We start from the raw sequence: 14015 nt of genomic DNA, 5'->3' as shown, positions 1-14015 counted from the left end.
CCCTGGTCCCCTCTTATCTGTCTGCTCATTGCAGAAGGGCCCATAACTTCTGTTAGGGATCTGCTCATAAAACACTTAGGTGCAATCTTTTTAGCTGAAAACTGTACATTCTTATCTTAAGATGTTTATTGTCTGAGTGAGAAATGTGAGACCATCTTGAGTTTAATAATTAAAACTTTGTAGGTAAACTTTTAAGAAAGGCCTCTGGAGATTTCAGAATTATCTTCAATCCTTATTTGTTGTTGTTTGGTCTCTAAGTCTTATCCAGCTCTCTGCGACCCCATGGACTGTAGCACGCTGGGCCTCTCTGTCATCCACTATCTCCCAGAGTTTGCTCAAATTCGTGTCCATTGAATTGGTGATGCTGTCTAACCATCTCATCCTCTGCCACTCCCTTCTCTTTTTGCCTTCCATCTTTCCAAACATCAGGGTCTATTCTTAACTTTATTTATTACTCCAAAAATAGCTAATAACTCAGAATTGTATAAAGAAGAAAATAACATTTACTGTAAGCTAAACTACTCTGGTTTAACTATTCATTTAATGTTTCATATTTAGGTTGATTCCAGTTATTTACAATTAAAAACAACTTTGCTGTTTAAAAGAGATCTTCTCATTGTCAAGTAGATAAAGATTTTTTAAAGATCTTTGTGGCATTTTGTTGGGATATTAGATTTTTTAGTACTGTTTATATTTTGCTGATGAAAAGACTATAAATACATGCTTAATGCAGCAAGTTTGAAAATGCAGGAAAGAATAAAGAAAAATATTAAAATTGACTTGTAAATCCAGAATCCCATGGGTATGCCTGTGGCTGATTCATGTTGATGTATGGTAGAAACCAGCATTATGTTGTAATTATCCTCCAATTAAAAATAAAATTTTTTAAAAATCCAGAATTCCAAGGTAGCCACTGTTAAATATATCATGACCCAATTTGACATGATGCTGAAGTTAGTTTATAAGGTCAAATGTCTTATTTACTAATTTAAACCCTGTTAATTTGGAATGCATGGCTATTTGAATGAAGCTAAACTGAAATTTGGGCTTCCTAAGTGGCTCAGTGGTAAAGAACCTGCCCACCAATGCAGGAGACAAGGGTTTGATCCCTGGGAGAAGAAGATGCCCTGCAGAAGGAAATGGCAACCTACTCCAGTATTCTTGCCTGGGAAATCCCATGGACAGAGGAGCCTGGTGGGCTACAGTCCATAGGGTCGCAAAAGAGCTGAACGTGACTTAGCCGCTAAACAACAACAAACTGAATTTCACCTTTGCAATATCACCAAAGAAAGATCTTCCCAGAAAATATATAGCATAAAATTGCAGTATTCTTTATCCTAATAATACTGAGTTTTAAAAATTTAACAGTGTTAATACACAAATAAATATCTTGCTAGTTAGGAATACATTTCATTTATTCATGAAAGCCCTATGAGCAATATGACTGTTTTTCAGGACTGTGGTCATGTAGTTGAGATCACAAAAACTGTAAAAATAAAACTTAAACATTAAAAAAAAATCTGGATTTAAATTTCTGAAAGTCTCTATAATTAGAGTTAAAATAATGAAATGGTAAAATTAACCTAAAATAATAGCAATTGAAATTGTTGCTGTTATTTTAGATTAAGATTACCAGATAGGATAAAAATGACAGTAGTTAATATATATATCACGGTTAGTGGCATATTCCCACTGCCCTAGCAAATGATGAATAAAATGAAGACATTCTCACTGTGGATGTTTCAAAGTACTATTAGTTTATACTCTTATAGTACTTTGAAATATTAAGGGAATGTAGTATTTTAGGTTTGTTTATCTTACGTTAAAGTAGATTTTTCCCTTATAGCTCATGGAAACCCCAAACAAGCCTTTTGGCCAACCCAATAATATTAAGCAAAAGTAACAACAGTTTTAATGAAGAGGAGGAAAAACAGAATGCTTGGAGAATTGTCAGTTATTAAGACAAAAATTTCTTATAACATTATTGAGATTTAAAAAGCACAATATGTGTATGTGTGTGCGTGTGTTAGGTGCTCAGTCATGTCCAACTCCTTGCAACCCCATGGACTGTAGCCCACCAGGCTCCTGTGTCCATGGAATTCTCCAGGCAAGAATACTGGAGTGTGTTGCCATTCCCTTCTTCAGGGGATCTTCCTGACCCAGGGATCAAACCCAGATCTCCCATATTTCAGGCAGATTCTTTACCATTTAAGCCACCAGGGAAGCCCAAAAAAGACAATACTGTATTCTAAATGATCTTATGGTTCAGTTCAGTTCCATTGCTCAGTCGTAACTCTTTGCGACCCCATGGACTGCAGTACGCCATGCCTACCTGTCCATCACTAACTCCCAGAGTTTACTCAAACTCATATCTATTGAGTCAGTGATGCCATCCAACCATCTCATCTTCTGTCATCCCCTTCTCCTCCCACCTTCAATCTTTCCCAGCATCAAGGTCTTTTCAAATGAGTCAGTTCTTCACATCAGGTGGCCAAAATTGTGGAGTTTCAGCTTCAACATCAGTCCTTCCAATGAATACTCAGGACTGATTTCCTTTAGGATGGACTGGTTGGATCTCCTTGCAGTACAAGGGACTTTCAAGAGTCTTCCTGATTTTATGGTAATTCATGTCAATATCAATTCTCATTTTGAAAAAAAAAAATGAACACTTATTTGACTTGTGTACAGTAGCTGGTCAGTGTTTTACACAGCACAGGTTAGTTTTTGCTAAGCCTAGCCCTTTATTGGCTGATCATAAAAAAATCTAAGATATTCTTTACTTTCTTCAATTGTACCTAATAGAGGTGGGAAGTGAACCTGATAGTAACGTGGATTCTGAATTTGCACGGACTCAGTTTGAAGATCTGGTCCCATCCCCAACCTCTGAAAAAGCTTTTCTAGCACAAATCCACGCCCGAAAACCTGGGTACCTTCACGGTGGAGCTACCCCGAGCACCATGCGTGGGGACATGTGAGTATCTTCTGCCTGGGGGGGGTGTTTTTTCAGCAACAGAACATTCTGCAGGGAGCATAAGAAAATAAAAACATCGTTGCTTAGTTTTTCATTTTGGAAAGGAATGACGCAGTTTCCTTTTCTGCCAGAAAAGGTAGACGGGTGTGTGTGTGCTAAGTCACTTCAGTCATGTCCGAATCTGTGCGACCCTATGGCCTGCAGCCCACCAGGCTCCTCTGTCCATGGGATTTTGCCATGCTCTCCTCCAGGAGATCTTCCTGACCCAGGGATCTAACCCGCATCTCTTGTGTCTCCTGCATTGGCAGATGGGTTCTTTACCACTAGCGCCCCCTGGGAAGCCCAGGTAGAAGGGTGCTTCATTTCAATTTCTCATTGTGACTTTTCCTCCTGATAATTTCCAGAGTATCAGTAATGAAAACCAACCAGTACCTATTGAGATCCTGGCCCACCCAAGGCACTCAACCAGTTAGATACAAAATAGTGTCAAAAATCACTCCCAGCATCCCAGGACTCATAGACTAGTTCAGAAGATAAATCATCCCATCTTCCGAATTTACTAGATTCCCTCTTAAGGGACCTGGTGATACTAGAGAGGCCTCTGTTCAAAGTGAGTATATAAACATCATCTATACACTTGTGATTTGAATAACTAAATGTATAAAAATCTCATTATAAAGAAGTCCAATTTGCTTGACTTGTTGAATATGTATAAATCTGACCTTCAAAAGACATTTTGCAAAGATTTTCACCCAATTAGGTTTCTGTAGCTTGACAGGAGGCAGTAGAATCAGTGACATTCCCTACTAGACTGGGACCTCGGATCAGCTCAAAGTAGTCAGGCAGAAAAAGTTAAAGCTGAGAAACAAAGGCTAAGCAAGGACAGACCTGCAGAGCCCAGCTTGGAAGGGAAAAGACTAAAATGAAGAAAGTTAAATAAGTGGAGTTCTGAGAAATATGGACAAGGGCTCACTCAGAAGCTGGAAAAGGGAGTTGATGAGCAGTTTTTTAAAAAGCTACGGAAGGGTGGTGGTGCTTAACATGAGAAGAACTGCAGACTAGTCTACAAAAATAAACTGTTTTAAAGACCCAAAGAAGAAACTAACCAGAGGCCTTTCTGGTGTTTTGACTCTCCATCCAAGGAGTGAGTAAAAAGACCAGTAATAATGGGAAATTATAAATAGACATGGTTTGAAAGCCAGCTGTGAAAAGGCAGAGAGCATAATATCAAAACAAAACAGTTATGATTTTATGTGGCAGGAGGCTGCTGCTTTTAATTGTAGTTCGCTTTCTTGTCCTTCCCTCTAGAATTTAAAATGATTTGATTTGTTTGTTATTCAGACTGGTGAACTGTGATCAGTTCAGTCTGGTAAATAACGTATCTATGTGATTTTTTATAATTGAGCATTTACATGGTGGCGACCTAAAACTTTCTTGATCCAGTTGCAAGATCCAAGACTTTAGCTAAAGCCACCTGATCTGCCGTTCCTGGCAGGCTGGTGGCAGGGCTGTGGGGGTTGGGAAGGGAAAGTTTATAGAGGCCTTGCAGACCTATTTAGGCTGCCCCAAACCTCTAAAAATAACAAGAACATGTCGTACAGATATAAATAAACACGAACATTGGCATTTATGTTCCAACCCAGAAACTTCTACTTGACCACTCTTTTTCATTTTAGGGGATATTTTAATATCTGTACTATCTAAGCATGTACTGTGTTTTAGCCTGAGAATATTTTAGCCATATGATTTAGGCGGTAAATTTATATTCAGTCCCAGGAAGAACTTTATATATTCTTGGACGAATAGATGAAGAGTCACACATTAGCGAATGAGATCATTCTTATCCATTTGTTTCATGATGGAATTGGACAATTTAAATGGATTTCTTAAAGTCAGAGAGAGTATACATCTTTAAGATCAAGAGCTGTGGGTTAGAATATTAGTCTCCCTGACATTGATTGGCTGATATTCTGAGCCTTGATTCTACCATAAAAATACGGCACATGAGTGCATGGGCCTATATACATGCAGAACACAAAGAGAATTAAATTACAAACAAATATTCTTAGACATTATTTCACTAGAGGGCTCACTTTCCTTATAGAAAGTGTTCTTGGACTCCATTTTTTTAAGCCCCCAAATTGGGAAAACTGTATCCTCTCAAAAGATAAGCCTGCTTTTTTTTTTTAAGAATGGCAAACATTTAAAGGGCAACTCATTCCAGGAAACTCTAGGAAACCAGGTGACATAGAAAAACTGCCTATGAGAACAACTTGATCATATATTTCTCCAAACGTCCAACGTGTCTTTCAAGTTTTTTTCATCATGTCAAAGAAAATCCTAAATTGAAGTAAATCAAAGCAAAGAAGTGAATTAGAGACAAAATAAACGTGCCCCCAGAACAGCAGGCAATACAGGGATTCCACTCATATTTGCCTTTTAAGATTTGCTCCAAAACACCCTCTGTGGTTGACTCCCAGGGTTACAGAAGACGGGGACCCCTACGTGCGGCCAGAGGATGAGAACTATGAAGATGACTCCGTCCGGCAGCTGGAGAACGAGCTGAAGATGGAGGAATTCCTAAAACAGAAGCTACAGGATGAGGCCTACCAGGTACCGAGAGCCCACCCCATGCCACCCACCACTTCGGCCCCCGCCCCTCGGCGGCTGGATCTTTCACATTATCCCAAAACCTGGTGCCTTCTCCTTCCTTCCACCCTCCCTTTCTGGAATATTCTGACAGTACTCCTTAGCCCATGAATTCTAAGACAGGGAAAGGTTTAATGCTTCTTATAGCTGTCGCTCACCATGTTTTCCTATAAATTCTGAGCTGGAAAATGAAAAGAGGCCTTCCATGCTGATGAATAGTTCATGACCCTCCAAGATTATTAGGAAAACACTTTTTAAGAAAAGATACAGCTGGCTGTCCCTATCAGCAGATTCAGAATCTGTGGGTACTGAGGTTCAACTGGAAGGGACTTTAAGTATCCATGGATGCTGGCATCTGCAGGATGGGGGTATCCTGGAACCAGTCCCCCATGAATACTCTGGGATTCTATGCCCTTGGGTGGGCCACAGGGCACCAGGAAATTGACTAAGCATAAGTATACCTCTGTCCTTGAATCACTTGTCCTCAGCTTCCCTCCCTGCCTGCCTCGTATCAAATGTTAAGAAGTCAAAGAGTGACAAACCTCAGCTAGACATGTTGGGGGAACTGAAGGCCCCCATTCAGCAGGGTGTGGCTGGACAGATTGTCATATATCCTGGATAGCATGATAATCCATCTGAGAATTCACCTGATATAACGCATGCGATGGGGAATAATATTATCCTTACGGGGATGCATTTTCCCCATGGAGATTGTTCTACTGCCCCGTTTATTTACCTTGTATGTTTCCCCTCCCTGCGTCTTGCTGGGGTTCTGGGAGGACAGGGGTATTTGGATGGTTGAGACCTACTGCCCCTCACCAGGCCCCAGTGGGTTATTTTTATCAGGTCAGGCTTTCTGTCCAATATCCAGATAAGTTTTTTCCACCATCTTAGGAGCAGTAGCTCTCTCTCTTACTCTGTTATTGGAAGAAAGAATAGCAGATAAAATAAGTTATCTACTACTCATACATCTGTAGATTGCTTGGAAATATTTTCCCAAGAAGAACAGAGCAAGAGGGAAGCCTACTAACCCCACCTTGACAATATGAAACAGAAGTTTTGCCTCTTTGGAATGTTCCAAAACAGTTGTGTTTCCAAATAACTTCAGAATGTAGGCCTAGGTAAACAAAGAGTGGCCAGATATGTAAAGCCATGCTTGAATCCTGCGTAATCAGACCTGCCTCGAGTGCACACCAGGGAGGGCATTTTTCTTTGCAACTTCTATGGCCTGTCCACAGGCGGAAATTTGCCCAGATGAAGCCGCAGGGTGTCTCTGGGAACTCTGAGGGGTGGCATTCCTACATATATCTCCTTTTGGCCCTGCTGCACAGAAGGAGAGAGAGAGGTGGCTAAATAATCAATATTATGGTTCATGTTGTTAGAGGCGCCTATTAGACCTCCCTCTGGGAGCCCACACTAGTGTCTGGATTTTGGTGACAACCGTAACTGAAATTTCTATTTTTTTTTTTTTTAAGAAAAGGAGTCATTTCATATAAGATATTAGATTTTTATTTATTTCAATGAACTAGAGATTTAACCTGATACAAGCAAAATGAAAGGAAATTCTATTAACAGCCTCAGCTTCCATTGGAGTTGCTGCCATCTCTGGCAGATTTTAAGCTCTTTCTCTCTCTCTCTCCTTTCCTCACCACAACCAGTGACTTCAAAGAAAAGACAAAGAAAAGGGCAAAGAGATTGTAACGGGTCCGTGTGTTCTATGCCCTGGAGAAGGTTGAAGTGGTTTTTCCTTGACTGCTCTATAAGCTGTTGGATGGGTCAGAACGTTACTTTCATTCCCTGGCTTCTCTTTATCTGTCCGTCTATCTATCTTTCTGCATGGCTTCCCACCAAATAATTCACCAGCTTGACTGCATCACAGACTTGACATGTCACCTTTCTCGTTTGTATCCTTTGTCACCCGCAGGTCAGCTTGCAAGGTTGAATGCAATATCCTTTTATCACTCTCCTCTCAAGTAAGTATCCACTTATTTAGGAGGAAATGTGGTCACTGTACCTTGGATTCTGATCACTTGTAACCTACATGCACAATCACTCTCTTACGTTTTTTCTATTGTATACTATCCTCTCCCCCTGCTGACAGCAAAGAATCATCCTGGGCCATGAAACATATCTTTCTAGTCCAGTGTGATTTGGCACACAACCTTGGGAGTTCACTTTTTACTCTATAAATTAGGAAAACTGGCAGAGGAATTTCTATAACCCAAAGATGCCCCATAAATGTGCGGCTATAAAGCCAATTTGCTGATCCATAACTGCATCCAAGGTTTCAACCTCTCTGGCACTTGAGAGAGAAAAATGCAAACTTGCTCAGCACTTGCAGAAATGAGCCAGCTCCTTAGTCCTGCTGTACTTTGGGCCCAAAAGATCAAAGTGTGCACCTTAACCAGTGAAATCAAGAACATGAATTACTAAAGAAAATGAAAGAAGCCAAGCGCAGAGGGAAGCTTCCACAGCCTTACGCTTTTGGAAGAGCTGATTCACACCCATCATGGAATTCAGCAAGATATAAATTAATTTAAAATACCTTTTCTGGGGCTTGTGATCCCCCACCTTCAGAGATTTACCTAAATACATGGGAAATTCTCAGTAGTTTTTTGTTTGTTTGTTTTTTTAATTTAAAGAGACTAGCATTTTATTGGCAAGAACCACTTGACTATTGTTGTCTGAAGCTTAGGATCTGGACTCTAACAGACTGATTTCAAAAATGAGTTCCATCAGATCCTAGCAGCATAATCTTTGAAAAATTGCTTAGACTTCTATCAGCCTCTGTTCCCACTGTACAACATGTATCATAATACCTACCTCACAGAGGAGTTGTACGCCCTGGGATACACCAAGTTACAGCTTAACCTAGTGGCAGACACACTATCATTTCATTCTGAGCACACACGTACATGTCTAACCCTCTGCTCAGTGCTTTAGAAGCAGTTCAGTCCCTGGGAGTGACAATGATTATTATGTGAGTGTATGAGAACCCCCAAGACTCAGAACTAGCTTGCTCTCTCTACTTGGGTGAATAAGGTTGGAATTCGGCTTTGTGCTACGATTTGACACACCTTCAGCTACACTGTCCCATGAGTCTGATGGTTTCTCTGGCTCCAGCTCATGGCCATTTAGATGTCCCACATTACAATGCAAAGCTAATACACCTCTCACAGTCATGACTGCATAAGACCAAGGACTTGTAACTACTTTAGTTCTTCCGTCTATTCCCACCCATGGAATCTCATAAGTCTACAGTGCAGTTGAGAGGAAACTCAACCCTGGCTGCTAAGTTGAAAAAGGAATATATGTCTTCTAAATGATGTATCAATTAGTAATGAATACATTCTAGCTGAAACACTGCTGACCTCCTGTCTCGGTCCTCAGGTTAAGATGAAGCAAGTAAAAATCAAGGCGTAATTGTTATGAAATATATTTTTTGAGCTGTGAGGCCCTTTTGGTATAAAAGGAAAGATTTTATTGAATACATTTTAGTCTGTCTCCCTTGGACTTGAGACTACTACCCACAGGTTCTCCTGATTCATCATGACTATAGTGAAAAAGTTCCCAAGAGCAATTTCTGAAAATATTCACTCCAGTTACTTTCCCAGAGGAGCAAGATGTTTCCTTTCATAGCATTTTCTTTCTCTGAACTCTAGCAGTTTGATCATTTTTGTTATGCACATTATTTAAACATCAGCAGGTAGTTCTTATAAAAATATACTTCTTTAAAAGCCCTAATAAAATGCCTTTGACATTTTTTATTTAGTTGCTAACTCATGTCCAATTCTTTTGCCACCCATGGACTGTAGCCTGCCAGGCTCCTCTGTCCATGAACTGTCTCAGTGGAGTTGCCATTTCCTTCTCCAGGGGATCTTCCAAACCCTGGGATCAAACCTGTGTCTCCTGCGTTGGCAGGTAGATTCTTTACTACTGAGCCACAGTGGAAACCCCAGCCCTGGACATAAACCAAGATAAAAAGCAGTATTTGGTTCTTGTCCATAAATGCCAAAGATTTTAATCTTCTGTTTCAAATTTTATTTCCAATAAAACTTAAAACAGTTGTGACCTCTACTACTTACCGCATCCTTACCTACCTAGCTGGCCTTGCACAGGATTCTAAATATAAGCCATTCTGTCACCAAATCACCAAGTCAGACAAAATTAATTTAAGATCTGGAACACTGCAGGAACTAGTGGCTTTTCATCCTTGAAGCTAGTTCTACCCTACTGTGATTTTTCTTGATGAAACCCAGAAAGACAGCTGAAATTGTAGAACAGTTATCTGTTGAAATCTATTCACTTGAACTTTCTGGCTATACTGCAAGACCAGAAATTATCCTCAAATATATGGATCTCTTCTGCAAGGGTCCTAAAGTCGATTTCATCAGCTCAGAGTCAATTAGGCATCCACGAACCAGAGCACTACATGCTGCTGCTGCTGCTGCTGCTGCTAAGTCACGTCAGTCGTGTCCCACTCTGTGCGACCCCATAGACGGCAGCCCACCAGACTCCCCTGTCCCTGGGATTCTCCAGGCAAGAATACTGGAGTGGGTTGCCATTTCCTCCTCCAAGGCATGAAAGTGAAAAGTGAAAGTGAAGTCGCTCAGTCATGTCCGACTCATAGCAACACCATGGACTGCAGCCCACCAGGCTCCTCCGTCCATGGGATTCTCCAGGCAAGAGTACTGGAGTGGGGTGCCGTTGCCTTCTCCAGAGCCCTACATGACTAAGGGACAAAAGGTGAAACACCAGAGACATGGAAGACCCATCCTCTGCTCAAGAAAATCCTTAGGCCTCTTTGAAGATAAATATGCGCTTACCAACACATTAACAAGAGTTAATCCAGAGAAACCTGTTTTATTGCTTTTCAGCTAGCCACGTGGGAAGAAACGATACACATAACGCTTAGCACCCAAATTAGAGTCCACCATGGTCCCATTTTGGCCCACTCAAATCTTAGGTTGGTCCCTTTTCCATCGCTCTGGCTACATGGTACTCCACTCACCTTGGCCAGCCACATCCTAACTTCAAAAATTAGAGGATGGAAGATCAAAGGTGGATTTTTTTTTTAAATTAGCGTGGCAAAAAAAAAAAAAAATTAGCAAGGCACTCTGATGGTGAGTCAGTGCTTTCATCTCCTTGTCCAAAGGACAACACAGATATTTCTGTTTATGTTGCTTGAATCTTCCAGATGCCTTAGGTGTCCACTAGGCAGGAGTCTCAGCATGGAGGATTCTTGTCCTCTCTTCCATCAGAAGGTGCAGTAGCCCAGTGTCCCAAGACGGTCATTCCTGATTGTCAGAGGAAGAAAAGAGTGTGTGTGTGTGTGTGTGTGTGTGTGTGTGTGTGTGTGTGTGTGTGTGTTTCGGGGTGGGGGAAAGGGAGGATCCTAAGCTTCATAACTCTAATTTAGAGAACAGTTTCTATCTTTAAAAAAGAAATTACACATTGCTTATTCCCAGGCAAGCTATAGTCAGACAGATGCAAGTAACAGGAGAGCTGGTGATGAAGGACAGAGCTGCACCCCCAGAGGAGAAGACGGCAGCCTGGCAGCAGCCTCAGCTCATGGAAGAGAGGACCCACCACATGCAGCCGCTCCCGACAGACCCCCGCCCCCTAAAGACTGTGTTCTGCCGACTATAGTGCAGCTAACTTTTTGTTCTAAGTTTTGTAGTTCATAGACGTGTGTTTTGAGAAGGAAAAAAACAAAAATAAGACTTCTGTTCAAAGCTAACTTATCAGCTACATCTTCTATAACATGGCTCATCCCTCGAAATGAAAACACAGGCTGAAATCCCATGCTGCTGTTACTGGCAATGGCAGTATTAACGAGCATCTTACCTTTGCACATGATACTTGAACCTGGTCAGTTTACAACGACATTACTAACACTGTTTATAGCTAGGAGTTTCATTTCTGAATTCTCTGAGATTTTAGCAAAACAGCTGATTATATACACTGTAAATTTTTTTTTTTTTCCACAGCAACTGGAAAATAAAACAACCACTTACAGTTATTCACTGAGCCCGAAGGATTTGGTTCCTGAGGGTACAGACTCAGAGCCCCAAAGCCAAGAAGGGTCCTTGGCCTGCATAGTCTGCACTTGTCTCCAAGTCTCTGAGAACAGAGGCTTGAACCAAACCCACCAGGAGAATCCAATCTCTGCGGCTTCTTTCCAACTTGGGGTTGTTTTCTTTCAAGATACTCTTAACCAATCAGCCATAGAATTTAGTGTAAATATTTTTTTTTTTCCAAATAGAGATCATATTCCAAAAAAAGGCAACATTCAAATTATATAGAATCTAGTTTTTAAAATCAGCACAGATCTTCTTAAAAACTGTGAACTCTGTTTTGAAATACTCGTTACTAAAGCTGTTTATAAACCACAGGTGCCATAAGATCCCCCCCAGTGGACTCAAGTTATCTCTGCTCTTCCACGGCTGGTTCCTTTCGGTTTAGCTTTAGGGAGCATGTTTCTAACAGCACCGCTCATCCGCCAGTTCCCCATCAGGTCGTTTGGAGGCCTTTCAGCTTTAAATGTACAGGCTTAAAGTGCGCTTGCAAACGTTCACTCTCCTTTTCTTTCTGAATGTGTTTTGCCTTAGCTGGCTACCTGGTGTTCTGCATGCAGCCTCCTGTGGTCATGTGAGAGGAAACAGGCTTTTCTAAGTGGAGCTGGGATCTTGCACTCTGTGAAAAGCTGATGTGCAAAAGAACTGTCAAGGAAGGGAGAATGAATGACTCTGTTGATGGTCCTTTCTGAGGGCCCTCTTTGGGGAGCACCAAAGACCCCCCTTGGGGATTCTGGGGAAATGAAAAAAATAATCTTCTACTTTGTTTCAAGATTTGATGAAATAAAAATCCTGCAACACAGTAGATGCATTATCCTTAAATTGGCAGCTTCTCTGGATTCCTGTTTCTCATTTAAAAGAAAGAAGAGAACATCATTCTATAACAGTGGTTCTTGAAATGTGGTCCCTGGACCAGCAGCACCAGCATTACCTGGGATATTTATTAGAAATGCAGATTCTTAGACCCTAACCCCAGCCCTACTGAATCAGAAATTCTGGGGTTGGGGCCCCGTCATCTGTGTTTGAACCTTCCAGGTGATTCCGATGCATGCAGAAGCTGAAGAACCACTGCTTTAGAAGAAAGTTGTGTAATAAAATCTCTGAAAAGGCCTTACTCAGAATAAGTAAGAAAGGTTCTGAGTCATCATCAAAGTTTGAGCGATTCAATTTTGCTTCCAGGGTTGGCAGAAGCTCTCTCCCACCCGACAGAGTCAGTAGTTGGTGGGTGCCCCGCTGAGAAGTGACATCCCAACTTCTTCCTTCTTCCTTTTCAGAGGGCTCTCAGATGCTCCCATCTCTGTGTTGGGTCAGACACCACCTCCTTGACTGCCCTTGGGAACAAAATCACTTGCCTTGGGGTTAGTAAATCTCTCGGTTGGCATTTGCAAGGAGCGCATTCTGCCCCTTGATGTACTTAATCATTTTTCCCTGGAGAGCCAGCCTGACAAATGCCCCTAAGAACAGGCTGACACCAAAGGGACACAACTGCACAGTTCTCAGATTTCTTTGCACAGAGGGATGTTATTGCAGGTTTTGTTGGTGTATCTTAATGTTCATCTCCTTCCCTCTGCCCATCCTCTGTGAACCCATACCTCTCTAGATGGAACAGGTGGCCACTGGTGCCTCATACTCAGTACTTAAAACCACTACATCCCAGCTACCTACGTGGCTGTCAGCTCTGAATCAAAGCTGGGCAGTTCTCAGTCTCAGAACCCTGACCCTGCAGGTGGCATTCAGCCACTACCCGGACCGAGCTGACAGATGTTATCATTTTGTGTTTCTGCATCATAGTGTTTGTCTAAGGTTTGGACTGTTCTGTGGGTAACCTTCCCGCATCATAGTGTTCATTGCCAATTCCATCACACGGTTGTCAATCCCATCTTACGAAGTCGTTGCAAGGACTCTGGAAACTGCTGCCAATGACCGATTCCTGACTAACCAGCCACCTTTTCTTTCTCTTAGCTCCACGTCAGCCCTGAGACCAGACTCAAGCACCCCTGTCCTGTAAACGAGACAAAATGGCGTGCGTTATTTTGGGTTTTCGTGTTTTTGGGCGGGTTTCTTTCCTTGGCTCTCCAAATCTACTTTGGGGGCCTGTTCTAAGTGCAAACCCAGCAGGTGTCACCTGTCCTGTCCATTAGGTACAGTTCTGTCTGGCCAGGGTTGTTTCTTTCTTGTTCCACGATGAATTGCACATCCATCTCCATTAGAGGTGATGCCCTATTAATGAGCACTGGTCTAACACAGCCAACCCTCCCCCACGGCGCCATGTGAATGGAGGGAGGGAGGAGGGTGAAATCTACTGTAGGGGATTCAGG

General features: G+C 41.8%; 1 protein-coding gene across 13 annotated transcripts in view; it reads left to right on the top strand.

The window, feature by feature from the left end:
* The window catches only part of DTNA (dystrobrevin alpha), a 149420-nt gene extending 135620 nt beyond the window's left edge, over positions 1 to 13800 (top strand). For 12 of the 13 annotated variants that reach the window (XM_068993529.1, XM_068993521.1, XM_068993520.1 and 9 more), the window contains 3 exons: positions 2803 to 2971; positions 5452 to 5584; positions 7545 to 7562. In XM_068993529.1, the coding sequence (XP_068849630.1) occupies positions 2803 to 2971; positions 5452 to 5584; positions 7545 to 7562 (320 nt within the window). Of the gene's footprint in view, positions 1 to 2802; positions 2972 to 5451; positions 5585 to 7544; positions 7563 to 13659 lie in introns of those variants that run through there. The other variant, XM_068993515.1, reaches the window with a different exon arrangement.
* The last annotated feature ends 215 nt before the right edge of the window (positions 13801 to 14015 follow it).

The sequence above is a fragment of the Capricornis sumatraensis genome, chromosome 21 (genome assembly GCF_032405125.1).
Source record: "Capricornis sumatraensis isolate serow.1 chromosome 21, serow.2, whole genome shotgun sequence".
Taxonomy (NCBI): domain Eukaryota; kingdom Metazoa; phylum Chordata; class Mammalia; order Artiodactyla; family Bovidae; genus Capricornis; species Capricornis sumatraensis.
This window is presented reverse-complemented; position numbering and strand designations above follow the sequence as displayed.